Here is a 26,222-nt window from a genome sequence, read left to right as displayed (position 1 = left end):
CGGTCATCCGAGGTCAAGGTACTGGAGTCTGTGGAGCAGATGCTTGTCTTCTTACTGGCTAAAATAGGTCGGTTATGTACAAGCTACTGTAGATCATCCAAAGTCGAGGTTATGGAGATTTTAGAGTGCGCATTGACCTTCAGGTGATCTGAAATAGATCGGTCGAGGATGATCTAAAATAGACCATCCGAGATCAAAGAGTTGAGAACCGCTGCTGACAGGATGTCCGACAGCCTCTCCGTCATATTTACATATCTGTCAGCGATCTATCACCTATAGCTCGATCGAATCTGAGGATGTGAAAGCCAAAGTCGAGGTACAGATCCACAATAATATCTATATCCACTAAAGAAAAATAGATATGGATATGGATAGATAACTATCTAATCCGTACCCAAATTTATTTATAATCCTATTTAATTTTATATACTCATAAATTTTAATAAAAATAAATGACTATATTAATATTTTATTAACTTGATTTATCATTGACTTAATAATATTTTTAATTTTATGATCATAAAATTTAATTATTTGAGTTATATATATATTTATATCCATATTTTTGATATCTGATTTGTATTAGTATCCATTTAAAATAAATATAAAAATAATTTTTTGCATCCAATTAATATCCATATCTGTATCTGATCTGTTTCAGCCCTAATGGGAGTATATGCAAGGTCCAATAAAATATTGAGGAAAGAATAACACCTAAAGATCTATTTAGATGGTTAGGCTCAAACTTCTATGAGATTCGTAGGTTGGATCAGAACAACCATATAAAACATTAGATTATAGGCTAAGCTAGGCCTATAATAACAAGTACCTAGGACTACCTTTTGAGTGAGCTAGCTCACCTTTCTCGTCTTTTTTTTCATCTCCATCCAGGGGAGCCCCATCACTAGAAAACCACTTGAAAAAGCAACCAAGCTGAGATTGACCTCAAAGAATCGATCGATGACTGAAGTCCTTCTTAAAGGAGTTTATAGCAGCTTCCACCTTTCACTGCGGAACTCTTTGAAGCTCTTATAGTTCGTGATAGCCTGCCGAACCTTCTGGCTTGTGCAGCATTCTCCTCGACCCTGACAATCTACTCCTTGACTTGGACTACACAATCCTTGACTCGACCCTTCCCCTCAGCTGTAAAAGCCTTGCTTTCCATTACTTGGAGGACCCCTTGGAGTTGGGCGATCACCTCTTCGAGTCGGACCGCTATCCTCTCCATCTCTAGCTTCACTTCCTCAAGTCTCCTTTGTACCTCAGCAAGAGCAGTCTTGAAGCTGTGCTTCTTCTCTTGAACAAGGCAGGCCTACTTCTCGGCATACTCTCTAGTGTCCTCGGCTATTGTCTGCTTTGATTCAATAAGGGCCCTTCCCTGCTCAGCCTTGTGAAGCTCACACTTGGTTGCCACAATTCTTTGATGGCAGGCTTAGAGGATTGCTCTCAAAGTATGAATGGCATAGGTCTACAAATGAGGCAGCAAAGCTAGTAAAAAAAATCATGCATAAATGACAACTTCAAATCCTAGACGCTCACCTCGATCGTCCCGATATATGTGACAGTGATGAGCTTATGCATTGTCATTGCCCAAAAACACTTTTCATCTTTCGAGAGCATCATCCCCAATCTCGCCCGAAAGCAAAGGGGTCTTGAGGATTAAGTCCATGATCTTGAGAGACCATGCCGACTAAAAAATCTCTGGCTCTAACCTCAAGATGAAGGATGCTAGGAAGTTGATGCTCTTAAGGCTTGCAAGATAGGAGTTGAAATTGGCATTGGGGCAGGATCTAGCTCAAGGGCAAAAGTAGCTTCATCTATAATTGCTAATGTCTCAGCAAGCTCGTCGATGACCATAGGATCCAAGGGAGCTTTAGGTACAGCAGCAAGCACATCTTTGAGGGCCCCCTTAGGAGCAACCCTTGGAGGAGCCTCTGAAGTAGATGGACATATATGGATTGAGGCAATCACTTCCATCTCAGGTGTGACCTTGCCTCATCGCATCAACCTCAGACCCAAGCAGCACTTGCTGGACTCGAAGCTATGGGAAGCTTGGTATCAATGATAAGGGGAATGGTAGGTATTTGCATCCTCTTCATCCTCGATGGACCTACCTCGCTCCCAATAAGCTTCTTCTTATAAGGTATATCCTTAGTGGTCTTAGATATAAGATTGCTAAGGTCAAATTCCATCCCCACAAAAAAGATGAAAAATCAAGAAAGATGGTCACACATGTCTAGAAGAATTTGGGCTCAAATCTGATCAGACCAAAAAATCTAAATGGAGGCCAAGCTAAGGTTCGTATTCGCCAAGACGGCCTCTAAAAGTAGTTCGGTTAGTGATGGTGCCTATATACTGCAAAGGATATCGACTGTCGTATGCTCCTCATCAGATATAATTAGGAACATATTCATTGCTTTTTGCATTGATTGGACCACTGCAACAGAAAGGTCCAATCCTAGATACAAAAAAAGATTTGATCTATCCAAGAGGAAGGATTAGGTGGAAGAAGATAGCAGCCTTTCCTACTAGAATGGTACCACCACTCTTTATTTAGGAGATGCTCTTTCAACTAGAAGAAAGCTCAGAACAACCCCAAAATATGATAAAAACTATGGAGAATAACAAAAAAGAATTCAATGATTATTTTCTAAGCATTGAGGATAAGTTGAGTCAGAACTAGCTAAAACTCATATAGAAGCTCAGCAAAAAGGTTCAATATGAGAAGCTTCAAACCCACTTATCATCATAAAGAGTGAGCTAATCCTTTCCCAGTGATGTTTATCCAACCAGAAGGGCTAGACAACTTTGGGGTGAAGCCCTGAGAGATATGGTATTTGGAGCAAATTCTCTGTAGATTAGCCTCCCCCAATATGCTCATCTCGATAGATTGGGTAAAATCGATTGCTAAAGAGGGTTTATTCGAGCCCCTAGAAGTTTGGTCAAATGAGCATTGAGCCATTGGCTCATCATCCGATGACCTCCCCACCATCAACCTCAACACTTCTCTCAAACAGAAAATAAAAAGAAGAAGGGGTAGAATATGGGGAAAGAATTGGGACATAGAACCAAAGAAGCCTACTGGAAGTCTTGGGTGAAGAAACTCTGGCATATAGATATCAATGACGGCGACAAAGAAAATCCTAGATGAAGGCAAAGCGAAAGGAGGATGTTGGGGGCAGAAACTCCAAAATGACAATGAAGCACATATTGTAGACCTTATATATAGCCTCAGGGGCTCAGATTGATGCGACTATTCAAACCATGAGTCTGATCTTCACCACATATCAATCAGGTATTCGAATCCAAATTAGGATCACTATCAGTCAAGCAGCCAATTATCGATCTAAAATTTTGTCATTTTATGATTTCACTTCAGAAAATGAATGTAAATACATCTTTCATAAAAGCAATATCCATAAGATCTCTACAACAAAATTGAAAAGACAACTGCAGTGGTGGTTTGATTTCATAATCTAACTCTACAGCTCGATTTCACAGCTCATCTTGGCTGGTCACCCTTAGCAATAGGTCTACTTTCTTCATCCAAGCCAATTAGTTATCTAGGCCTTGAAGTGGGCGGGGGGGGGGGGGGGTGGTGCAAGGGGAGGCAAGGGATATGTATTACAAGCGATCATAGCCAATATGAAAAATCGATCAATCAAAGCTCATCATAAAGCCTTCGACCAAACAATCAAATCCCACCACATGATCGAACAAAATGTGTGTGGAGAATTCAAATTCTCCCTGTAGCTTATGACATCTCGACCATGATTGTGAGTAGTTTCCACAACCACAAGGACGAGATGTGCAGTGTGATGAATGAGGGAATGCCCATATGAGTCCTTCAGGATGTGTGATCAGTTATAAAAATGGGTGGTCTATATGCCCAGATTCCTCAACTATAGGTGTTGAACCTCATATTATAAACCACTCTAAGCGAATCCTCCAGATAAATGCTCTTGAGCTTTCACACGCTTGCGCCATCACTCGGCTGCTCTCATGATGCCTCCACTATTTTCTAAGAGTGCATTGGATGGTCTCCTGCCAGTTACTCTCCGATAAGAATACTTCTTCATTTCATATTATTTCAGGTCAGATCTTATGTTGGCTTAAAGGTCTAAGCATAGTCTCTTTTTCCTGGCATCACCTCAAGAGTGATCAATATTGGAGCCATCGCCATCCGAGCATGGTAACCACCACATCATTACTTTGGAGGCACAAGGCATATTATGGTCTTCGGCCGACCCCTCTAGCTTGTTCAGCTAATCATTGGAGACTTCCAACTTCAACATCCTGATTGGACCAATTCCTAATGGCCACAAATCTTAAGTTTTTAATAAAAACTTAGAGAATAGTAGGATTGGCCAGGAAGTAATTCGACGAGAGGCACCTTCTGCCCCCTTCTTATAGACTAGAGATGTTCAATCTACGTTTCATCAGTTGGTTGTGGTGAAAAATTTGTACAAGCCAAGTTGGCTATCCGAGCAGTGTGTTATAACTTCGAGCCTCAAAATATGTGTGGCCTATGGGGTTGAGAATTGAACGAAAAATTCTTTATCCATCACCCCTAATAGAGAAAAACTGAGGCGGAGCACACCCCTTCAATGGATTGGGCCACGTAACATAATTAATGACGGAAGCTGCATCGATTTCTAATGCCATAGAGATTTAATGCAGCTCAATATTTTTTTTAAATTTTTTCTGACAAAAATACACTTTTCCTCCAAGATGACATCTTTTACTCTATTTTGCTCATGCTTCGCTAGGATATCATAGATAATAACAGGATATTATAACAATCAACATAATGTCATAGAATATAATAAGATGTCATAATAATAGAATGACATCTTTTTGTATCCTATAAATAATTATCGAAAAATAATATTACTAACATAGGATGTGATATCAAGTATATGACATCCAATTATTTTTATAATATTCTATGATTATTATTACATTCTGTTATTTTCTATGATTGAATTTGTATCCTATAAATATTTATCGAAAAGTAGTATTATTGACACAGGATGTCATACCAGGCATATGATATTCAATTACTTTTTTATGACATCCTATTGATTATTGCTTTTTATGATATCCTATTGATTATTATCACTTCCTATCATTTTTTATGATAAAATTTACATACAATTATCGAGAACTAATATTACTGACACACAGGATGTTATACTAAGCATATAATATCCAATTGCTTTTTATGATATCCTATTAATTATTATTTTTTATGATATTCTACTTCTTGTTATTCTCTATAATATTCTGTTAGTTATTATGATGTTTTATTATTTTTGATGGTGTCTTTGAGGAAACAATATTTTCATTAGAAATCGATATAGTCCTTATTATTAGTTATGCAATATAGTTCAATCCGATGAAGCGATACGCTCTATCTTAGTTTTTCTCCATCTAAAAAGGTGGATGAAGAATTTTCGAGATTGAACTAGAGACGAGCTCGAAGAATCGATCTGCTGGCTCTTGACCCATGCAGAGAAGAGATGCATCTTCGAGGCCCACAAAGCCGGTGAAGAGAATAAAAAAAAAAAAAATTTGTGCATCGTGTGCGATGCGAAATATACGCATCACATATGGTGATTGGCTCATGTGCAGAATCAAGCAACACGTGATAAAAAAAAAAAAATTATTGATCTTCTGTGTGAGCCGATCATCATATATGGTGCGTTCATTCGCGCACCGCGCAAGTTGCATAAAGAATTTCTCACAAAGAAAAAGGACGGCCGGCCACAAGGCCATTGGTCTTTGGCAAACTGCGTGCCTTGCGACGGAAGTCATGACCAAGCTTTGATAAGAATTTCTCATAAAGAAAAAGGACGACCAGCACAAGGCCATTGGTCTTTGGGAAACTGGGAGCAAAATCGTGCCTTGCGACGGAAGTCATGACCAAGCTTAACTGGATACCTTTCCCCAAGGGTATTATTTTACACGCATAGCCTTCAAACAAAACCGCAACTACATATTAGTCCTCTACCTCGACCTTGGGTCAGGGAAATGGAGCAAGTACAAACTACGCGGTAGTCTAAAGACTCAGCCAATGCTATGAGTACCAGGCTCAGCCATAAAATGTGGTCCAAGTCCACATGATAGTCTCAAATCTAGAGGGGACATGACCCATCTGCACCGTGAAGACACATAAAGTGCCGAGTCCGTAAAAGCCAAATGCAAAATTTTATGTCACATTATGTTAAACTATTGGAGAGATCTATGGCTTTATTTACTATAATGACAGTTTGCCTACTGCATATCACAATTATTGCAATGATCCATATTGTCATGATTGTCAAATTTGTCAAGAATTTAGCCTTACATGCAATGATGCAAGATTTTTTTGTGAAAAATGAAAAATTAGAATTTATTTGTTTCTCTCAGAGCAGATGTTGAGTGAAAGATATGTATGATCATTATATTACATCTATAATCATGTGTTAGGCACAAAAATAGTTTCTTCATGTGTAGGAGTATCTCAATTCTTTCTTAAATAATTTTTCTTGTCCAAGCAAAAATAAAAAGTAAATGCATATAAAAAAATTCATCCTTTTATACATGCAATTGTGCGACATGTCAATGGAACTACATAATAAAAAATCTAATATCCACCAAGAGTAGTTATATGGAAAATTATGAATTAGCAAAAAAATATCCACCCACCATTAACCTCCCAACCATTGGTGAGAGTCGTTCTTAAATGGAGCTTCATTTTTTTTTTTTTTTTTGATAAGTTTAAATGGAGCTTCTATGAAGCCTCAAAATTCTTGAAAAATAGGCAACTTAGGGATAGTATGACTTAATCATGAAAATTTCAAGTAGTCATCTATCTTATCAACAATATAGTACAGCTCATTCTTCATTTGTGGCAATAGAAGTTTTGAATCATAGATAATAAAAATGGAACGGGAACTTAATGGACTAGTCCATCCTTACCGATCGATTTTTTTTTTTTTTTGCTAAAAGAACAGGAGTTGGAGAGGAGCGAACAAATGTATTTATTTTTTTTTGGACGTGATCATAGAGCTCCAATCCTCACTGAAAAATATTCGATTGAGGACGATCTGACTTTCTGATATACGTCCATCCGCTACAATATTTTTTAAGTCCTCGTTGCTCTAAAAGCATACACGCATACATGGTACGATGATGAATGAGCAAGGGACCGGAAATTAAAAAGTTGATCCACAGTCCCTCATCGGTACACACGGGCCTAAAGAGGGACTACATGTTGACTTTGCAGTGTTCCTATTTCCTCTTCTATTGGTGCAAAGAATTATGTATCTCAGCTACTGTAGTTTCTTTTAGTCTCTTGGGGTCCTCAGTTTTTATATTTCTCCTTCCGATGCCCATATAGGATTGTACTTCTTGCATATTTTCCTTCCTGCTTCATGTTTTACGGTTTACGGTGTGTACCATCTGTATTTTGGCTGCTTCAGTACTTATGGATTTCTGTAAACATTGTTTTTCTCTAATATAAGCTTTTAGCTCCTTCTTACCCAAAAAACAAAAAAGAAAAAAAAAGAGGGACTTTATGTTAAAAATGCCAGTAGAAATCACTTTAATCATGCTAGCCCCTCAGTAGGGTTGGTGGAGGTGGACTTCATCCTGCTACGAGTTTGGACAATGGAATCTTCGACGTACTTTCGCGCTAGATAACTTTTCCTATTCTCCTTTGGTTAATGCTGTAAGAGGAAATGCCCGTGTTGCCTCCTTCCAAGATTCCCCCACCAACCAAGATTGGAACCCAGCTTTCTATATAATATAGGATTATAATTGGCAGCGAGCAAGTAGCTAGAGTTGATCAAACTTTGGATTTCTTTGCCTGAAAAAGATTGAACCCAGGATTTCATTTAATATCTGTGTGTTTCCAAACTGATACTTCGTAGTCTTTAATGGGTTGCAGGTTCAGTAAGACCCCGGTCGTCGGAAGCTCGAGCAACATCGATGTCAGAGCGCGTCATGAGGAGACCTACCGGCTCCTAGCGGAGCTCCGATCAATTGACATCGCTTCCTGGCCACCACCTGCTCACTCGAGCCTCGTCGGTACACCCGAGCTCAAGGAGGCAACCTCAAAGAACCCTGCCCTCCTCTCCTTTATAAATGACCACATCGACCATACCATCAACACACTGAGGTCTCTCAACGGTGTCAAAGGCCATCTGGACAAGGCCCAAGTCATTTTATCTACCATCCGCAGGGCTCTCGAGTGCTTCGAGAAGGACAATGCCAAGGGAAATGACAAGAAGAAGAAGAAGAAGAGCGCCAAGAAGTATTCGAAGGTGATCGACAAGTTGATCAAGGAGTCGAGGGCGGTAGGAAACCCGTTTGTTGGGCTGAACACCGACAAGCTACGGTCGGCTTGCGAGAGGCTGCGGGCGCTGCTGGCCGCGCTGCATCGAGGAGATCAGGTGCTCGAGAAGAGGCGGACATCGGTGAAGAAGTGCAAGAAGGCTTGGCATATAATCTACATGGCAGGGACCGTGGCGGTCTTAGCCTGCTCCGTGATACTCGCGGCGGTGGCGGCGCCGGCTGCCGCGATCGCAGGAATCACAGCATCCGCCACCGCCATGAACGCTGTGGAGCCGTGGATCAACTCGTTGTGGGATGGCAGGGAGGGGTCGTTGCAGGACCGGAAGGATATCATAGCGGCGATGCAAAGAAAAAGTGGGCTCCTGGTGCGTGAATTGGAGACCGTATGTTCGATTATCGAGAACTTAAAGATCGACATGGATGTGGTGTTAAAAGTTGTGGACTCTGCAATCAGCGGGGAGGAGGATGGGGAGAAGATTGGGATTGAGAATATTATGGCAAAGACGGGGGAGCTTGGGTTGCGTATCGACAGCTTGAACGAGAAGTTGGATTTGCTTGGTGGTGGGATTAGGAAGGAGACTGCCGAGCTGTTGGAGATCATCTTGAAGACACCTAGGTTTCAGTCCAACTGCGTGTTTTGCACCACATAAAGCGGCACAATTCTGGGTGGCTACCACACAATCTGATCATGGAGATGCACAGCTATCAAATAGAGCAAGGCATATTTAATAGTTGTCCATCTCCATGAATAGATGACGTGGTGTTCATCCAGAATTGTACCTCTCTTTATGGTGCAACTCCACAAAGGTTCCGAACTCCTAGGTTTTCAGTTGTTTCCTCCTGTTTTTCTTATTTCTCCTTTTTAATCCTTGTTTGTTTTTTAATTGTGTGTGCAAGAATAACCATGACGTGGATGGAGCATGGTGTAGTTGATAGTTGTCCATCTCCGTGAATGGATGGCGTGCATCTAGAATTGTACTGTTCTTTGTGGTACAAATCCACAAAGGACCTGAATTCCTAGGTTTTCAGCTTGTTCTTCCTCTTTCAAGTATTCTCCCTTTTACTCCTTTTTTGTATTTTGTTCATTTGCAAGAATTTTTTATCTCCAACAAATATGTTGATAAAATTTTAAAGCTAGCTAAAAAGCACAAGAGGAAATGGTATAACACTCCAGAAATCCAACTTTAACAGAGCAAAGATAAATCAAAATGGTGATAATTAATATCAAACCAATTCAGGTAGATAATATGAGCATTTAACTGTTTGTCGGTCTTTAGGACCATGGCTGAAACAGAACTACATTTTACAACCTGGCAATTCCTGCCATGGTAAATAAGCAAATTACCTCCTGTCAGTTGGATGGATAATTGCTAGATTTTTTGCTAGATACACATTCATCGACATGGTAAACAACAATTTGTTTGTAGCTAGTGAGACACTATGACCTGCAGATTGAGCAAAAGTGCAGACAGATAGGCGATTACCAGCACAGATAGCAGTTGTCTCAGAAGATCAAAATATACCGCACTGATAAATTCAAAAAATGTCCGATTTTAGGATGCTCAACAAGTGTGAGAGCCTGATTTACTTGCTAAACAAAAAAGAAGAAAATAAAGTATGCATGTAGAAAATAAAAAATTATTGCCTATCCCTCACAACACTAAATTGGCAACTTGCAAGATCAGACCAGTACTACTTTTTTGTATTTTCTAATGGTCGTCAAGAAATTTGACATTGCAACTGAAGAGCAGGCAAACTGGAATGCCATCCAGCCAGTTCCTCCACCCAACCAGTGCTTCCATCTTTAAATCATTCTTTTCAACTCTTCAAAATACTCAAAAAAGTAGTGGCAAAGAATATGGAATCCCGCACCAACTAACGTAGGGATGTGTAGGCGTGTTGAAAAAATTGCTTTCTGAGAAAGCCTTTTAACAAGCCCATAATCTTAATAAAAATACTTTAATTTGAAGAAAAAACAGAGTTTCTCACAAATGTTGGATCACAAAATAGGAGGAAATAAATGCTTCCTTTGGTGCTCAGAAAGAAGAGACACCCACAAGCACGATCATGAGCAACATTCTAGTTTTGTTATTTATTGCAGAGAACTGAATGACAGATAGATCAAGCACTTAGAGGTGCACACAAATTCCAGGTTATTTAAAAAGAACCAGAGCCCAGCAACCATCCAGTAGGAATATATAGACATGTTAAAACAGCATGTTTTTTCATTGCCCGACCTATTAATAAGCAGGTCAATCAATCATCAACATCATTGCTCTTAAATCACTTTTCCTTACCTTCACTTCCGAATTGAATTATCAACCATCAACAACTTGAATTACTAGTTTGGGAGTGTTATTTCCAATACAAACATCTTTCTAAAGCACAAACCATCCTCCTTTATCCCATCCAACCAGTTATGGCAATAAGTTTTACCATAACCATGTGTATTTTTCCCAACTCCACAGCCTTCATACAGAACATTATTACCAGGCTTTAACATAGGGTGAGAACATGGAGCGGAGCTTGCTCCATTAGAGTGTAATGAATAGAAAATTACATAAAAAAATATTGTGAAGGACAATAAGTGGAACTTCAAAGCATTTTTGGGGACATGGATCTCTATTAACAGAAAGGAACTCGACGACTTTTCTATGATTGGTTGTAGAATTATTCATTTGTTGAGTGCAGATGGATGCCGCTGAGCATATAGATTAAAGTGCACAAGTCATTCAGCTCAATTTTAGAACACAACCAAATGGAACCAACTTATGGACATGTTAAACGTTATGTAAAAAGTAAACAAAGAGAAGAACAAAGAAACCAAAATTGTATACAGTTTCCCCATCATCACATGTCGTTCCAGTTGAATTGATATAAGGATAAATTGGTTGCTTTGGATCCATCCATTGCAGGTAAAGCATTTCTGCAATCACAAGCTCTGTGACAGCTGGCACCAGCTAAACATTAAAAAAGGAATGATTAGTTTTCGTAAAAAGTTTATCATGGTTAAAAATGAGCTTCATATCTTCATATACGTAGGGACATAGTACTTAGAATGATCTAAGCCTAAGAACTGTCAACACGACAATAGGGAGGACCTAGTGTGGTTGCAAGTCTGGAGGAGGCTTTCTTGGCCTGTTAATTGTAAGAAACAGAATGCTCCTCCTGGTTCAGGTTAACAAAAGTCAAAGGCTATTAAAAGCATTTAGAATATATAAAACATGAGTAAACATAACAATCCATAACTGAAAAATTAGTTCCGTAAACCTTACAATTTGGAAATAAGCCAAATAACAGCAACTGTAGTAAAAATAAAGCAATTTTCGAGATTGAACCAAAATTCAGATGTTTCCCACAGATAGATGCATCTTAAACAGTAAAAGAGATTTGTTTAAAGAATGTATAAAACTGTAAAAGTTATTACAAACCACTTTATATTGCATTTCATTGATTAAAGCAAATAGAGCATTGCACATCATAAGATCTGAGAACTTGGCAAATTTCTGAAAACTCCACTGCAGTACATATGAGAGCCGCATGCTTGCACACACATGCACCTGCATGTGCAGTGGAAAGTAACGTTTTACGTTAAAGCTTGAGTGCTACAAACATATCACCCAGAAAGCCATTAGACAGCTGTCTGGGCAATTAAAGCATCACCACAGACTTGTTCAAGAATTTGACAACAAAATAATTCAGGCCTAGGTCATGCTAAAGTGCTGAAAATTACATCGTTAATCAGTATTTTGATCAGTCATTAGAAAATAACTTATTGTGAGTTACCCACCATATCTGTGCCTTCAGAGGTGACTCATTAACACGTCTTTATGCTTTTGTGGAACCTAGATCTCCTGGACAATTACTTTATAGCACATTAGGTGAGAGAAAAATACAAGGATTCTCGTTCAGCACAGTCAATACTTAAAATGATACAGTATTTATATAATTGAGAGATTCTACTTCATTAACACTATTTTTTTTATTGCGCGATGGGGGAACCCAGATTGGCAGGGGCTGTCACAACATTTATTTGAGAAGAACAAACATATACATTCAAAAGGAAAGTAGCAGGAGAAGAAGAAACACAATGAGAATGAACTACATTTACCATAGTAAGGTGACAAGGTGGAGAAGGATTTGCCACAGATAGGATAAACAAAGAATACAACAAGGGCAAAACATAAGACCATGTCATAAAAACAAGTCTATCTGACAACTAACAAGCAGCTCCTTTTGAACAAGAACTAGCAATATGACAAATGATAAGTCTGCAAATCCCTATGAGGTGTGTCGATTTCATTTAGAGGTCTGTTATGCCTTGCATAACAACATGAGTAGCAAAATACCCAATCCATTAATGAAAATTTATCACTGAAAGAGCTAACATGAAGGACTACACGTCACCGTCAAGTAACAATCCCACAAGCCAAAATGCAGCATCATGCCATTCAAGTTAAGTCATCTCATAGAGGTGAAAAAATTAAGTTTGTCATTGTTATTATAACAGTGCAAAGAGAAAGTTCCATTGACCTTGATAACTTTCTTGACAATGTTTTTCTTTGGTAGGATATTCTGATGGTAGACCAAACCAAGGTCTTGATTTTATTCAAAACCCAGAGACTCCATATTGACTTCTTAACCACCAAACATACCCTAGAAGGACAGAAATTATGTTGTCATTTAAAGTGAAATTGACATTAGTTTCCACCAAAATATGTGAAATCTTCGCATTAACATTTTCAGTTAAAATGTTTAACCAAGTCTAGATTCACTTCGATAGTTCTATCATCACAAAGATGTTCTCTTGTAAAATAAATTACCTTCAGACTCCCTATCAGGACTTTAGATTATTGTGGAAATCTTAGAACAACTAAGCTGATATCTAACTAGAATTTGAACTTGCCATCTTATGATTTTTACCTGCGAACTAAGGAAATTTTTGCATAATAATATATACTTATACGACACAGCAAATCTAAAATAGCTTTCTCTTCATCTTCATCTACTGACTTCTCTTCATATGTCATTTTTATTCTTTGAAACGTTTTGCCTGAGGGACCATACTGGCTCTTGATATTCCAGTAAACAACATCCAATCGTTGTCTTTGTTATTCTCATCTCTCCCTCTTTCTACGAAAAAGTTGACATACAAACTCATGTAGTTTTTAACTCCTAAGATATTGCACTTAAAATATTCACGACGATGTTGAAGGTCAGAAATCGCCGACTCTACAACACTAATTCTACCACCAAAAGCAAATCGCTTTTCCACCACAAGATCCTCTCGAAAACCTCTCCTCCAGGATACCATGCACACCAAAATTTATCAGACCTCTCAACTCCAAAAAAATACCCGAACACCTGATACGAAGACATCGGGAAATCCGAAGGCTTCTTCTATTCAATGGCAATGCCCACAAAACTTTCTTCCAATCATCAGTTAAAATGCATAGTCACTCAATGCATAAAAGAATAAAAAACAAATGCGGAAGTCTTTCAAGGTGACTTTACCGAATAGAAAGACGCAGCGATGCACTCATGAACATTTTAAAAAGTAATCAAATTCAGAGCCCCTTTATATATAAATGCACTCCATCCTGCAAGGCCGCCCGACCTAATTTTCACTGGTCTCGCTGAACAGTTATAATACCACGTTAACAAACCTAAATGGTCCATAGACCCTAATCGTGATTGCCATTTAAACCTCAGAAAATCCAATTTTTACTGGAATCCTCCAACATATTCCTGTCCTTTTACAAATCGCTCAATACTCGGCCTCCTATCTTTCTTTCTACCACATATTCACTATACTATTTGTTGGGGGATACCCGCCGACCGACTGTCGGAGGGCCCGACCGACTGACGGCCCGACCGACCGACTGACGGCCCGACCGCCTCCGACGGACGACTCCGACTGGCCGATAGACCGACCGATAGTCGGTCGGGCGACCGACTGACGGATGCCATCAGCGGTTAACTGCCGGCCATTCAACGGCCCATCACCGGCCGGGGGTATGTCGGGCGTAACCTTCCCGACCAACTGAACCCGGGGGTCTGATGGCCGACTTACATGATGCTCGCCGATCAATGGAGGGGCCCGACACCACTCAGCTGGCTACCGACCTTGGGTCGGTCGGCTCCTCCAACCACCGTACAGCCGCCAGACGTTGTCAGCTCTGACACGGACATGCGGCACAGTTACCTAGGGGCATTGTCCCGCCGAGAGCCGGGTCAACCCGGGTGATTGGACGGCCACACGGCGACATGACGTTTTCACGGCGACTCTGACAGTCCACAATGAGTTGACAGCTCCTCACTTGTCCGCGCCATTAATGACGGCACCATACCTGGCTCCACTATATATACCGGGGAAGGCAACAGTGCAAAGGGGGGATCCGTCCGTCTCTCCCACATACGCAGGCTCGCTCCTCTCTCCCTCTCTCTTTCTCAGAGCTCTCTGTCAGCATTTCACTGTTGCCCAGTCACCTCTCTGACTTGACCGTCGGAGGGTCCCCGCCGGAGCCGCCTCCGGTCAGTGCAGACTTCCTTTTGCAGGTGCACGCTCCCCGACGATCGGACGACGAGGCGATTGGCCGCAACAGATTGGCGCGCCAGGTAGGGGACAGCATGACGAAGACAAGAGCTCAACGATCGAGAGTCACTGGGTCGGGCAGGCGCTCTTCCCGTCGGGAAGAGGCCTCCCCGCCCCCACCGACGGCGGAGCCTAGCTCTCCGCGCCCTGCAGTGACCACGGAGGCCCAGATTGCGGCCATCGTACGACAGATGACCGTGCTGACCGATGCAGTCAAAAGCCTCCAGCAGCAACCGGCGGCCCGACCTATGCCTTCCAGGAGCAGCCGCCGACGACCGCGCCGATCCCTGTCGCCTCCATGCGAGCGCTCCCACGGAGAGGAGGAGGGACGACCACGGCGCGACGACCGACGGTCCCAGCGGCCCTCTCCCTCCCCGTTGGAACGGGCAAGGAAGGAGAAGCGGCCGCGCACACCGTCGGCCTCCCTTTCAGAATCTTCCGGAGGCTCCACCCCTGGGGTCTCCCAGCATCGACGAGCGGACGACTACGAGCGACGGTTCAAGGAAATCGACCGCCGACTCGCCCAACTGCAGACGGACAGCCAGAAGTCTTCGAACGACGTCGACTTCCAGGCTGCCCAACCTCTCTCCCGACTGGTCCTCGACGAGCTGATTCCCAGTCGGTTCAAGATGCCGCACGTGGAGCCCTACGACGGCTCCACCGACCCAGTCGACCATCTCGAGAGCTACAAAGCTCTCATGACGATTCAAGGGGCAACCGACGCTCTTTTCTGCATCGGCTTCCCCGCCACGCTCCGCAAGGCTGCCAGGGCTTGGTACTCCGGTCTTCGATCGGGCAGTATCCATTCCTTCGCGCAGCTCGAGCACTCGTTCGTGGCCCATTTCAGCACTAGCCGAAAGCCGCCGCGAATGTCGGACAGCCTTTTCTCCCTCAAGCAGGGAGAAAACGAGACGCTCCGACACTTCGTGGCGCGATTCAACGCGGCCACGCTCGAGGTCCGGGACCTCAATGAAGACATGGCTGTTTCAGCCATGAAGCGGGGCCTGAGGGCGTCCCGATTCACTTATTCTCTGGACAAGACCCTCCCCCGAACGTATGCCGAGCTACTGGAGCGCGCATACAAGTATATGCGCGCGGACGAAGGAGCGTCCGACCGACGCTTGGCCGAGCCCAGAGGTCCGAAGGAGAAGCGGAGAAAAGGTCGGGAGCCCGCCGAACCAAGCAGGCCCCCGACCGATAGTCAGCTTTCTCCACCCCGACAGATCCAAAAATCGCCCCGACGACAGACTCCGAGGCCGGTGCGTCCCAGGTATAACTCCTACACTCCTCTCTCCGCTCCCCGTGCGCAGATCCTGATGGAGATCGAGGGAGAGGAATACCTGCGACGGCCTCCGCCTCTGAAGGCAAAGGGCCTCGACCATCGAAAGTACTGCCGGTTCCATCGGAGCCACGGCCACGACACCGAGCGGTGCATCCAGTTGAAGGATGAGATCGAAAATCTCATCCGCCGGGGGTACCTCGGCAAATTCCGGAAGGGTCCGCCGACCCAACCGATTGCCGAACGACGCCCCCAGCCGACTGAAGAGGCGCCGACCAACCAGCCGACGGCCGGAGTCATCAACATGATCTCCAAGCGGCTGGAACCGGGGACGTCTGCTGGAGGGGAGCCGACGAAAAGGCCACGCCCGGACGACGTAATCACCTTCACAGAAGACGACGTTCGGGGCATCCAGACTCCCCACGACGACGCTGTTGTTGTGTCGGCGACAATAGCCAATTATGATGTAAAACGAATTTTTGTTGATAATGGAAGTTCGACAAATATTTTGTTTTACTCGACCTTCTCCCGAATGCGACTGTCAACTGACCGACTTAGGAGGGTCCCTGTGCCCCTGATCGGCTTTGCCGGAGACACCGTCATGACAGAGGGAGAAATTACCCTGCCCGTAACGGTCGGTATCGAACCACGGCAAAGCACGGTCTCCCTCACTTTCGCGGTCGTCCAAGTTCTTCGGCCTACAACGCCATACTTGGGCGACCCGGACTGAACGCCCTCAAGGCGATCGTCTCGACGTACCATCTCCTTGTTCGATTCCCGACCAAAAATGGAGTCGGGGAGATGCGCGGAGATCAACAGCTCGCCCGACGATGCTTCCAAATCTCCGCTCAAAACGACGAGACGAAGGATCCTCTGACAATCGACAAGCTGGACCAGAGGGAGGAGGAAGAACGGGGTTCGCCCGCCGAGCAGCTCGGGGAGATCCCGATTGGAGAAAGTCCCGACAGGAAAGTTTGGGTCGGGTCTCAATTGCCCGACGCCGAACGACGCCGACTGGCGGAGCTGCTGACGGCCAATGCCGACATATTTGCTTGGTCAGCGACGGATATGTCGGGTATCCCTCCGGAAATGATTACTCACCGACTCAACATCGACCCGACGATGAAGCCGGTGAGGCAGAAGAAAAGGTCCTTCGCCCCAGAAAGGCAGAGGGCCATCGACGAAGAAGTGGACAAGCTACTCGAAGCAGGCTTCATTCGGGAATCCACGTATCCCGACTGGCTCGCCAACGTCGTCATGGTCAAGAAAGCCAACGGGAAGTGGAGGATCTGCATCGACTATACCGACCTCAACAGAGCCTGCCCAAAGGATAGCTTCCCACTTCCGAAGATCGACCAGCTAGTGGATGCGACGTCCGGATTTCGACTGCTCAGCTTCATGGACGCCTTCGTCGGGTACAACCAGATCCGGATGGCGCCTGAAGACGAGGAGCATACCGCGTTCATAACTCCCAAGGGCCTCTACTGTTACCGGGTGATGCCCTTCGGGTTGAAGAACGCCGGCGCCACCTACCAGCGACTCGTCAATAAGGTCTTTAAAGACCAGATCGGGCGTAACATGGAGGTGTACGTGGACGACATGCTGGTAAAGAGCACGCAGATCCCGGACCATGTTCAGGATCTCGAGGAGACCTTTTGCACCCTTCGCCGACGCCGAATGAAGCTCAACCCGACCAAGTGTGCTTTCGGGGTGACCTCAGGGAAGTTCCTCGGATTCCTCGTTTCTCAGAGAGGGATCGAGGCCAACCCTGAGAAGATAAAGGCAATCCTCGACATGCGTCATCCGAACACCAAGAAGGAGGTCAAACAGCTGAACGGAAGAATCGTCGCTCTTAGCCGATTCATTTTCCGGTCGGCTGAAAGGTGCCTCCCGTTCTTCAAGATTCTGCGTCAAGCAGACGGTTTCTCTTGGTCGGATGAGTGCGAGCAGGCCTTTGAAGGCCTGAAAAGGTACCTGGCTTCCCCGCCGCTGCTCGTAAAGCCGCAGGTTGGGGAGACCTTGTATCTCTACTTGGCCACATCTTCCGAGGCGATCAGTTCGGTGCTCGTTCGGAAAAATGAGTGCCGAACTCACCAGCCCATCTACTACACCAGCAAAGTGCTCCACGGCGCCGAAGCCAGATATTCGGAGACGGAAAAGATGATTTTTGCCCTGACCGTCTCCGCGCAACGGCTTCGACCGTACTTCCAGGCCCACGCCATCGTGGTGCTCACCAACCAGCCCCTGAGGGCAATACTGCGCCGACCCGACACATCTGGACGACTCGCTAAGTGGGCAATGAAGCTTAGCGAGTTCGACATTCAATACCGACCAAGGCCTGCCCTGAAGGCCCAGGTCTTGGCCGACTTCATCGCCGAGTGCCCGACGACCGACCAAGGGTCGGGAGCTGAAGACCCGGGACGAGATACGGTCTCTGAGCCAGACCCGATCTCCACCTGGGTACTCCACATCGACGGAGCCTCGAACGCTCAGGGAAGCGGGGCCGGGCTCCTGCTCACGAATTCGGATGGGGTGGTCACCGAATACGCCCTCCGGTTCGACTTCAAGGCCTCCAACAATCAAGCCGAATACGAGGCGCTCCTCGACGGCTTGAGGATGGCAAAGGAGCTGGGCATCGACAGCCTCCGGGCATTCTCCGACTCTCAGCTGATCGTGGGGCAGGTCAAGGGCGAATTTGAGGTGCGAGATCCGACCATGATCAAATATCTTCAGAAGGTGAAGGACCTCGTGGCGCGCCTCCAGTATTTCGAGATCTCCCACATCCCTAGATCGGAGAACGCCCGCACCGATGCTCTCTCCAGATTGGCAACGTCGGCCTATGACTCTTTGGGTCGGATGTTCGTCGAAAACCTCCAGCAGTCGAGCATCGATCGGGTCGAAAAAGTGCAGCAGCTAACATCCGAACCAAGTTGGATGGACCCGATCGCCCAGTACCTGACCGACGGGATCAGTCCCGAGGATCCCGCGGAGGCCAAGCGACTCCGTTGGTCGGCGTCGCAATATGTGATCATGGACGGCCGACTCTACAAGAGGTCGTTCTCCCTCCCTCTGCTCAGGTGCTTGGGGCCGACCGACGCCGACTACGCTCTCCGAGAGGTTCACGAAGGAATTTGCGGGAACCACTTGGGGGGCAAGTCCTTAGCCTTCAAGGTCTTGCGACAAGGCTACTACTGGCCGACCATGAAGAAGGATGCGGCAGAGTTGGTCCGGAGGTGCGAGCCATGCCAAAAGTATGCAAACATCCAGCACCAACCGGCCAGCCAGATCGCTCCCATTGTCGCTCCGTGGCCCTTCGCTCAGTGGGGAGTCGACATTCTCGGTCCGTTCCCACCAGCGTCGGGCCAGAGGAAGTTCATCATTGTCGCCATCGACTACTTCACGAAGTGGGATGAGGCCGAGCCCTTGGCGCAGATCACCGAGTGGAAGATGGAGGACTTCATCCAAAAGTCCATCATCTTCAGGTTCGGGTTGCCGCACACCATCATCACCGACAACGGACGGCAGTTCGACAACCAAGACTTCAGAGACTTCTGCGCCAGGTTCCACATCCGCCACCGACTAACTTCAGTCGGGCACCCATAGTCCAACGGTGAGGTTGAGGTGACCAACTGAACCTTGCTCCATGGACTCAAGACCCGAATGAATGAAGCCAAAGATCTCTGGGTCGACGAGCTGGGCTCCGTTCTGTGGGCTTACCGAACGACCCCCCGCATCCCGACCGGGGAGTCGCCGTTCAGTTTGGCCTACGGGACAGAGGCGATGATCCCGCTCGAGATCGGCCTACCATCTTCAAGGGTCGAGCAGTACCAAGAGCCGGACAACTCCGAGAGTCGGAGGGCCGACCTAGACCTCCTCCCCGAGCTGCGAGACGAGGCTCAAATCCGAATGGCCTCGTACCGACAGAGGGTCGCCCGGTACTACAACGCCAAGGTCAAACCAAAGCTTTTCAGGCCTGGCGACCTCGTCTTAAGGAAGGCGGAAGTGTCGAAGCCCTTGGACCAAGGGAAGCTGGCTCCCAACTGGGAAGGACCCTACAAGGTTGCAGACACCTTCGGGCCAAGAGCCTATCGGCTGGAGACCCTTGAGGGGAAATCCATTCCCCGGACTTGGAACGCCGACAACTTGAAGCTGTATTACCAGTGAATTTTGAAATTCAATAGGCGGAATACAAGTTCAGTTTGAAATTTCGGAGTCTTAAAATCTTCGACTAGTGATCGGCGCTCAACCACAACGTATCGACGTGGACCTAGCACCGACGATGCATCGGACTCTTGCGAGCACCGACGCATCTACAATAACAGGAGTCGACACTCCTTCGACGACTCGTCGGACCTTCACAAGGGTCGACGGACTCTTGCAAACGGGAGTTACACTCCTTCGACTTTCGGCAACACATCCGCCCCTGACGAAGGCCGATGCATCTGTTGCGACGGGAGTTCATACTCCTTCTACGGTCGAATTTCCGGGCAGAATCCATCGGCCGACAGGCCGATCGGGCCCCGACCAAAGAAAGGCTGAAAGCCCACGCGACTATTGTCGCGACTTCCGACCAGGCTACGGCCGGTCGAGGGATATTCGGCTTACCACTGTCTATCACACGACGCGACCTTAGTCGCATCCACGACCTACCGACCGACCTACGGCCGGCTGAACGACATTCGGCTTGCCACCATCTGTCAAAAAACACAGAACCCAACGCAAGAGCATGGGGACCCGACTTACTATCGTTCCCCCGACACTGCGCCATGCGACGACTGACTAAGCGCATCTGTGGAAGTCCGACTACCGAACCTTTACCGGGTTCGGTCTGCACCCGACTCAACAGATGCACCCGACCGACGACTTCGACTATCGGAAGCCGACCTAAAGTCGGGACACATTCTACTTTCGGGGCTGCGCAAGTTATCGAAGTCCTACCGACTTACGTGGGTTAGTAACTTGCTTAAGTTAGCGGCGGAAGTTCGACATCGCAGCACTAATCGGCATTACAAACAAGAGGAACAAGAAGAAAGTTTCATTCATTGATGAAAAGAAATTACAAAGTCGGGTCGAAGCCCGATTACATGTATTTTCAAAAAAAAAAAAAGTAGAGATGGTCGGCAGGGCCGATCATCCGTCCTGGTCGATCTCTTCGACCAACGGAGGATCGGGGATGACCGGCGTCTCGACCATAAGCGGCGCTGGGTCGGCCGCCGAAGGATGAGCTTCAGTCGGCAAAGGAACTTCGGTCGGCACCTGCTCCGGGACGGCCTCCTCCACCACGATGACGCCTCCCGACAGCTGGTCGGCCATCTCCTCCGTTCCTTCTCCTTCGACTCCTTCCTCCTCGGCTAGCGGCGGGACGACGCGGCTGACGTCCAGCTCCGGGTACAAGGCGTGGACGGCATCCCGACCATCCTCGAACCCGACCCGGTATGAGGCGAAGCCCGATTCGAGCATCTCCTCCCGGTATTGGTCGGAGGACCGGAAGTCCTCCACCGCCCGATCGGCCGACTCCCTCGTCGACCTTGCCTCGTCCTCAGCACGGGCGAGCTCCTGCCTCGCCGACTCTGCCTCGACCCTCGCCATTTCGGCGTCGATCTGGGCGATGGACAGCTCCTCTTCGGCTTCCGCGAGCTTCTCCAGGCTGCCCCGAAGTTGCTCGCGTTCCCCTTGGAGTTCGGCAGTGGTGCCATCTCGTTCACGTCGAAGGCGACGCACGGCCCGACCTTTGTGCTTGGCCTCCTTCTTGGCCGACCGGAGTTCGGACTCAAGCCGGGAGACCTCGTCGATTAACTTAGCCTCCCGGTCGGTCGACTGCTGGAGTTGGTCGGCCAACATTGCCCTCTCAGCCTCGGCCGCTGCCGACTTCTCCTTGAAGGCCGCCCGAACGTTGCCGAACCTTCGGTACCCGGCCTCCAGTTCGGACATTGTGAAGATCAGCTGCCGATGAAAAAAAGCTTCGTCAGAATCGCATAACACGAAAAATTTCTAAGTTAAAGGAAAAAGTTATGCGAAGCTTACCTCAACCATCGTCGGGTAGAACCGCGACAGCATCTCGGCCACCTGCCGAGACCGCAGCGACTCTACGTCGGCTGGGAGGAGGATCCCTTGGCACAACCTCCTCGCAAGGTTGTGGTCGGCCAACGCCGACGCACCCTCGGGGTAGTATGCGCTGGGAGGCATTGAGCGGCTCCCCGACCAATCTTCCTCCGCGGGCTCCATCGGGGCTTTCCCCCGATCAGCTGCCCCGACCGACGGGACTGGCAGCGACGGCACGCTGGAGTTCGACCCGACGCCCCCCGTTGCGCCAACGGACGCCGCCGGACGATGTTCGGTTTTTCGAACATCATCCGGCTCCACCCGCACCGGTGAAACCGCCGATACTTCTTCGGCCGCCTCCTCAGTCGGCCTCTCCTCAGCTTGGACCGTCGGAGCCGCGAGGGCTATGACCGGCTCCGACTGGTCGGTCGCCGACGCCTCGATGGTTGGCGGAGCTGGGGTTGGTTTCTTTGCAGGGCGCGAAGGGCCGGCCCCCGACGCTGGCCTCTTCCTCTTGGCGAACTGCCGAATCTCGACATCCGTCGGCCTCATCCTCGGTGGTGTCCCTACAATACCGATAAGAACGTTAAAGGCTGGACCAAAAGCCAACCAAAAGATGAACAAAAAGGAAAGCCGGAGGATCGGGCGATACCTATTCGGGGGACCAGACTCAAGCCGGCGTCATAGAGAGCTTGTTCGGTAACAAGCTCCCTCTGCTTCGGTACCGACATATCCTTCAGTCGGTGGAAGTCCTCCCGGTCATCCGCATCCACCCGACTGTTGTCGTTGGCCTCGGTTCGGGGTATACCCCAACGAGAAGGAAAGCCTCAAGAAGAAGAGGAGGAAACAAAGAAAAACTGGTTCTTCCATCCATGAATGGACGATGGAAGATCAGTTATGAAAGCGAGACCCTTCCGGGGGTTGAAGAGCCACCACCCTCGGGCTTTAGGGTGGGGTCGGAGCACAAAGAAGGCCCGGAAGAGTGAAACACGGGGGTTGGTCGGCAAGAGCTGACACAACAGCGCGAAAGAAATGATTAAACGAACAGAGTTCGGCGCCAGTTGCGCCGGACAGAGTCCGTAGTAATCAAGTAGATTCCGAACGAACTCCGGAATCGAAAGTCGAAGACCCGCGCGAAGGTCTTCAACGTACAGCGTCAGATCGCCAGGCGGAGGGTTGTTGACCCGACCGCCGGCCCCTGGAGCAGAGAGCCGAAACTGCTCCGGGATGCGATAGTGCTCCCGAAGCCGATCGACATTCGGCCCCGAAAGCGAGGAGGCCTAATCTTTCGGAGCCGATCGAGAGTCGTCGGTCGGGTTCCCCGATCGAGCTCCCTGAGTCGGTTTCCTGGTCATTATGCCAGAACCGAAAGAAAAGAAAGAGAAGACGAGGAAGAAGAAGGAGAAGAAGGGACCACGAACCCGATGGACCCTCCGCAAGCGAAGAAGAGCTCTTCCCGCGACGACTGAGAAATCGCCCGGACAGAATTTCCCCAGCGAAATGGCAAATGTGGGTCAGGGGTCCGGGAGGTCCTATATATATAGGGCCGACCGACGGCCGAGATGCTTCCGCGCCGACCGAAGACCTGCAGATGCGCGACGCGTGGCGCCCGCTGGTTGGCGGAGGATTCGGCGCGCCCCGTCCCGGGACGGCCGCACCGCCCACATTAAATGCCGGAGGGGGCGCCGGCCAACCACCGCGACACGCGGCACGCGGGGAGTGGCTCCGCATTCACGCGCCCGCACCGATTCGCGTTCTCGATGGGACGCCCGCCAGCGGCCCGCTCTCCCGCGATCGGCGCCGAATATCCGGTCGCCTGACGCCGTATCGTCCGGCGCCCGATCTTCTGACACCGACGCAACGCCTGACGACGACGGGACGTGGCGTCTGACACCTGACACCGACGTGACTTCTGATATCGACTGGATGTCCGGATCGCTGGACATTCATGAGGCGTCTGACATCGGATCATCCGGCGGTACGGTCGGATCTACACGCGCGACAAATCCACTCCCAATCGTCCGGGATGGCTACCCGAATGGAAGCATCGGCCAGCTCGCCACCCGACTTAGGAGTGGAGGGGGGCAACTGTTGGGGGATACCCGCCGACCGACTGTCGGAGGGCCCGACCGACCGACTGACGGCCCGACCGCCTCCGACGGACGACTCCGACTGGCCGATAGACCGACCGATAGTCGGTCGGGCGACCGACTGACGGATGCCATCAGCGGTTAACTGCCGGTCATTCAACGGCCCATCACCGGCCGGGGGTATGTCGGGCGTAACCTTCCCGACCAACTGAACCCGGGGGTCTGATGGCCGACTTACATGATGCTCGCCGATCAATGGAGGGGCCCGACACCACTCAGCTGGCTACCGACCTTGGGTCGGTCGGCTCCTCCAACCACCGTACAGCCGCCAGACGTTGTCAGCTCTGACACGGACATGCGGCACAGTTACTTAGGGGCATTGTCCCGCCGAGAGCCGGGTCAACCCGGGTGATTGGACGGCCACACGGCGACATGACGTTTTCACGACGACTCTGACAGTCCACAGTGAGTTGACAGCTCCTCACTTGTCCGCGCCATTAATGACGGCGCCATACCTGGCTCCACTATATATACTAGGGAAGGCAACAGTGCAAAGGGGGATCCGTCCGTCTCTCCCACATACGCAGGCTCGCTCCTCTCTCCCTCTCTCTTTCTCAGAGCTCTCTGTCTGCATTTCACTGTTGCCCAGTCACCTCTCTGACTTGACCGTCGGAGGGTCCCCGCCGGAGCCACCTCCGGTCAGTGCGGACTTTCTTTTGCAGGTGCACGCTCCCCGGCGATCGAACGACGAGACGATTGGCCGCAACACTATTGATACACAACATCAAAATAATGTAATGGACCTGAAACAAGGTCCAAGTTTTATTGAATCCAGAGAAGAAAAGGTTGTCCCCTGAAAACCAGCACGAAGCGAGGGCCTTTACCTGGGCGGGAGAGAGCATGAGCTTGGGGCTGTCGAAGATGTCGAGAAAGGGAGAGGTGTCGCTATACGCTTATACGGCGAGGGCTTCAGGAGCGGAGAAGGCGCCGGAGGCGACCTTGGAGAGGAAGGTTTTCTTGGAGTTCAGAGGCGGCATCGAAGGCAGCGCCATCCTTCTGGTGCTCGCCGCTCGTCTGGGAGCGACGGAGGTACAAGAAGATGAGAGGAGAAGGAAGAGGAGGCAGGGTCGGCCATGGGGATTTGGGGGCAGACGGTCCGAAAGCTCAGAGCCCCGAACGCCATCGTGTCTCTCGCTCTTGGACCGTGTCGATATGGGTTTTCCTCGCGCGAAATTCTTTGTGCACCGCAGGCAGTGCAGAAAATCCGATTAGGAGTGCACCTCCCCGCCCGATTCATCCACGTAATCATTATTTATAAATATATTTAATATTTATAAAATAATTTTTTATTTATAAATTTTATATAATAAAAATATTTTTATTTTTTTAAAAAATATAATTTTTATATCCATGATACTCCGTTTTCATAATATATATAAGATTTTATAATTTTTTTTAAAAAATAAAAATATTTTTATCATTCAAAATATTTTTTAAAAAATTAATAAATATTAAATATTTATTAAAAATAATTGAATAAAAATATTTCTTTCATGATATTTAAAGATATATTATAATATTTAATTTAAAATATCATAATTTATTTTTAAATATAGATATTTTTATTATAAAAAATTTTTAAACGAAAAAATTAATTTATTAATATTAAATATATATTAAAAAATGATGTTTATATGGATTAGTCGAACTAGACAGTGCATTACACATCGGATTTTCTACACCGTTCAAGGTGCACAAAGAATTTCTCTCCGCTCGTGGGGGAATCTAGGTGGCCAGCTGGGATTGTGGTAATTTAGAGGGTTCAGCCCACGGTGACAATAAGACAACGAAAGCCCAAGACGGCCCAACCATGGAC

General features: G+C 47.5%; 2 protein-coding genes across 9 annotated transcripts; one reads left to right on the top strand and one right to left on the bottom strand.

Moving 5' to 3' along the window:
• The first annotated feature begins 7,922 nt into the window (after positions 1-7,922).
• Positions 7,923-8,990, top strand: LOC140853639 (UPF0496 protein At5g66675-like). Its single transcript, XM_073248285.1, has one exon. The coding sequence runs from the start codon at positions 7,923-7,925 to the stop codon at positions 8,988-8,990; it is 1,068 nt and encodes a 355-aa protein (XP_073104386.1).
• A 1,660-nt stretch (positions 8,991-10,650) lies between these two features.
• Positions 10,651-25,601, bottom strand: LOC105057489 (uncharacterized). 8 transcript variants are annotated; one of them, XR_012136959.1, is made up of 3 exons: positions 25,231-25,590; positions 11,442-11,508; positions 10,651-11,300 (listed from the first exon to the last, which is right to left on the bottom strand). XR_012136959.1 is itself a non-coding variant. In XM_073248872.1 (3 exons), the coding sequence occupies exons 1-3, from the start codon at positions 25,246-25,248 to the stop codon at positions 11,121-11,123; spliced, it is 327 nt and encodes a 108-aa protein (XP_073104973.1). In that variant the 5' UTR covers positions 25,249-25,593; the 3' UTR covers positions 10,651-11,120. The 8 variants fall into 8 exon arrangements, 1 of the variants encoding a protein (XP_073104973.1); XR_012136957.1 differs by having other exon boundaries at positions 11,394-11,508; positions 25,231-25,589; XR_012136958.1 differs by lacking the exon at positions 25,231-25,590 and adding an exon at positions 11,772-14,350 and having other exon boundaries at positions 11,394-11,508.
• Between the last annotated feature and the right edge of the window lie 621 nt (positions 25,602-26,222).

Source organism: Elaeis guineensis, chromosome 14 (genome assembly GCF_000442705.2).
Source record: "Elaeis guineensis isolate ETL-2024a chromosome 14, EG11, whole genome shotgun sequence".
Lineage (NCBI taxonomy): Eukaryota > Viridiplantae > Streptophyta > Magnoliopsida > Arecales > Arecaceae > Elaeis > Elaeis guineensis.
Note: the sequence above shows the minus strand (reverse complement) of the source record. Positions and strands in the feature narration are given on the sequence as shown.

Excerpts from the sequence above, each read along its gene's own strand:
- LOC140853639 (XM_073248285.1), top strand. The coding sequence starts at position 7,923 with ATGGGTTGCAGGTTCAGTAAGACCCCGGTCGTCGGAAGCTCGAGCAAC.
- LOC105057489 (XM_073248872.1), bottom strand. Across the intron at positions 11,301-11,771 it reads ATGAAATGCAATATAAAGTG|CTGGTGCCAGCTGTCACAGA; the intron begins GTTTGTAATAAC and ends TTTAATGTTTAG.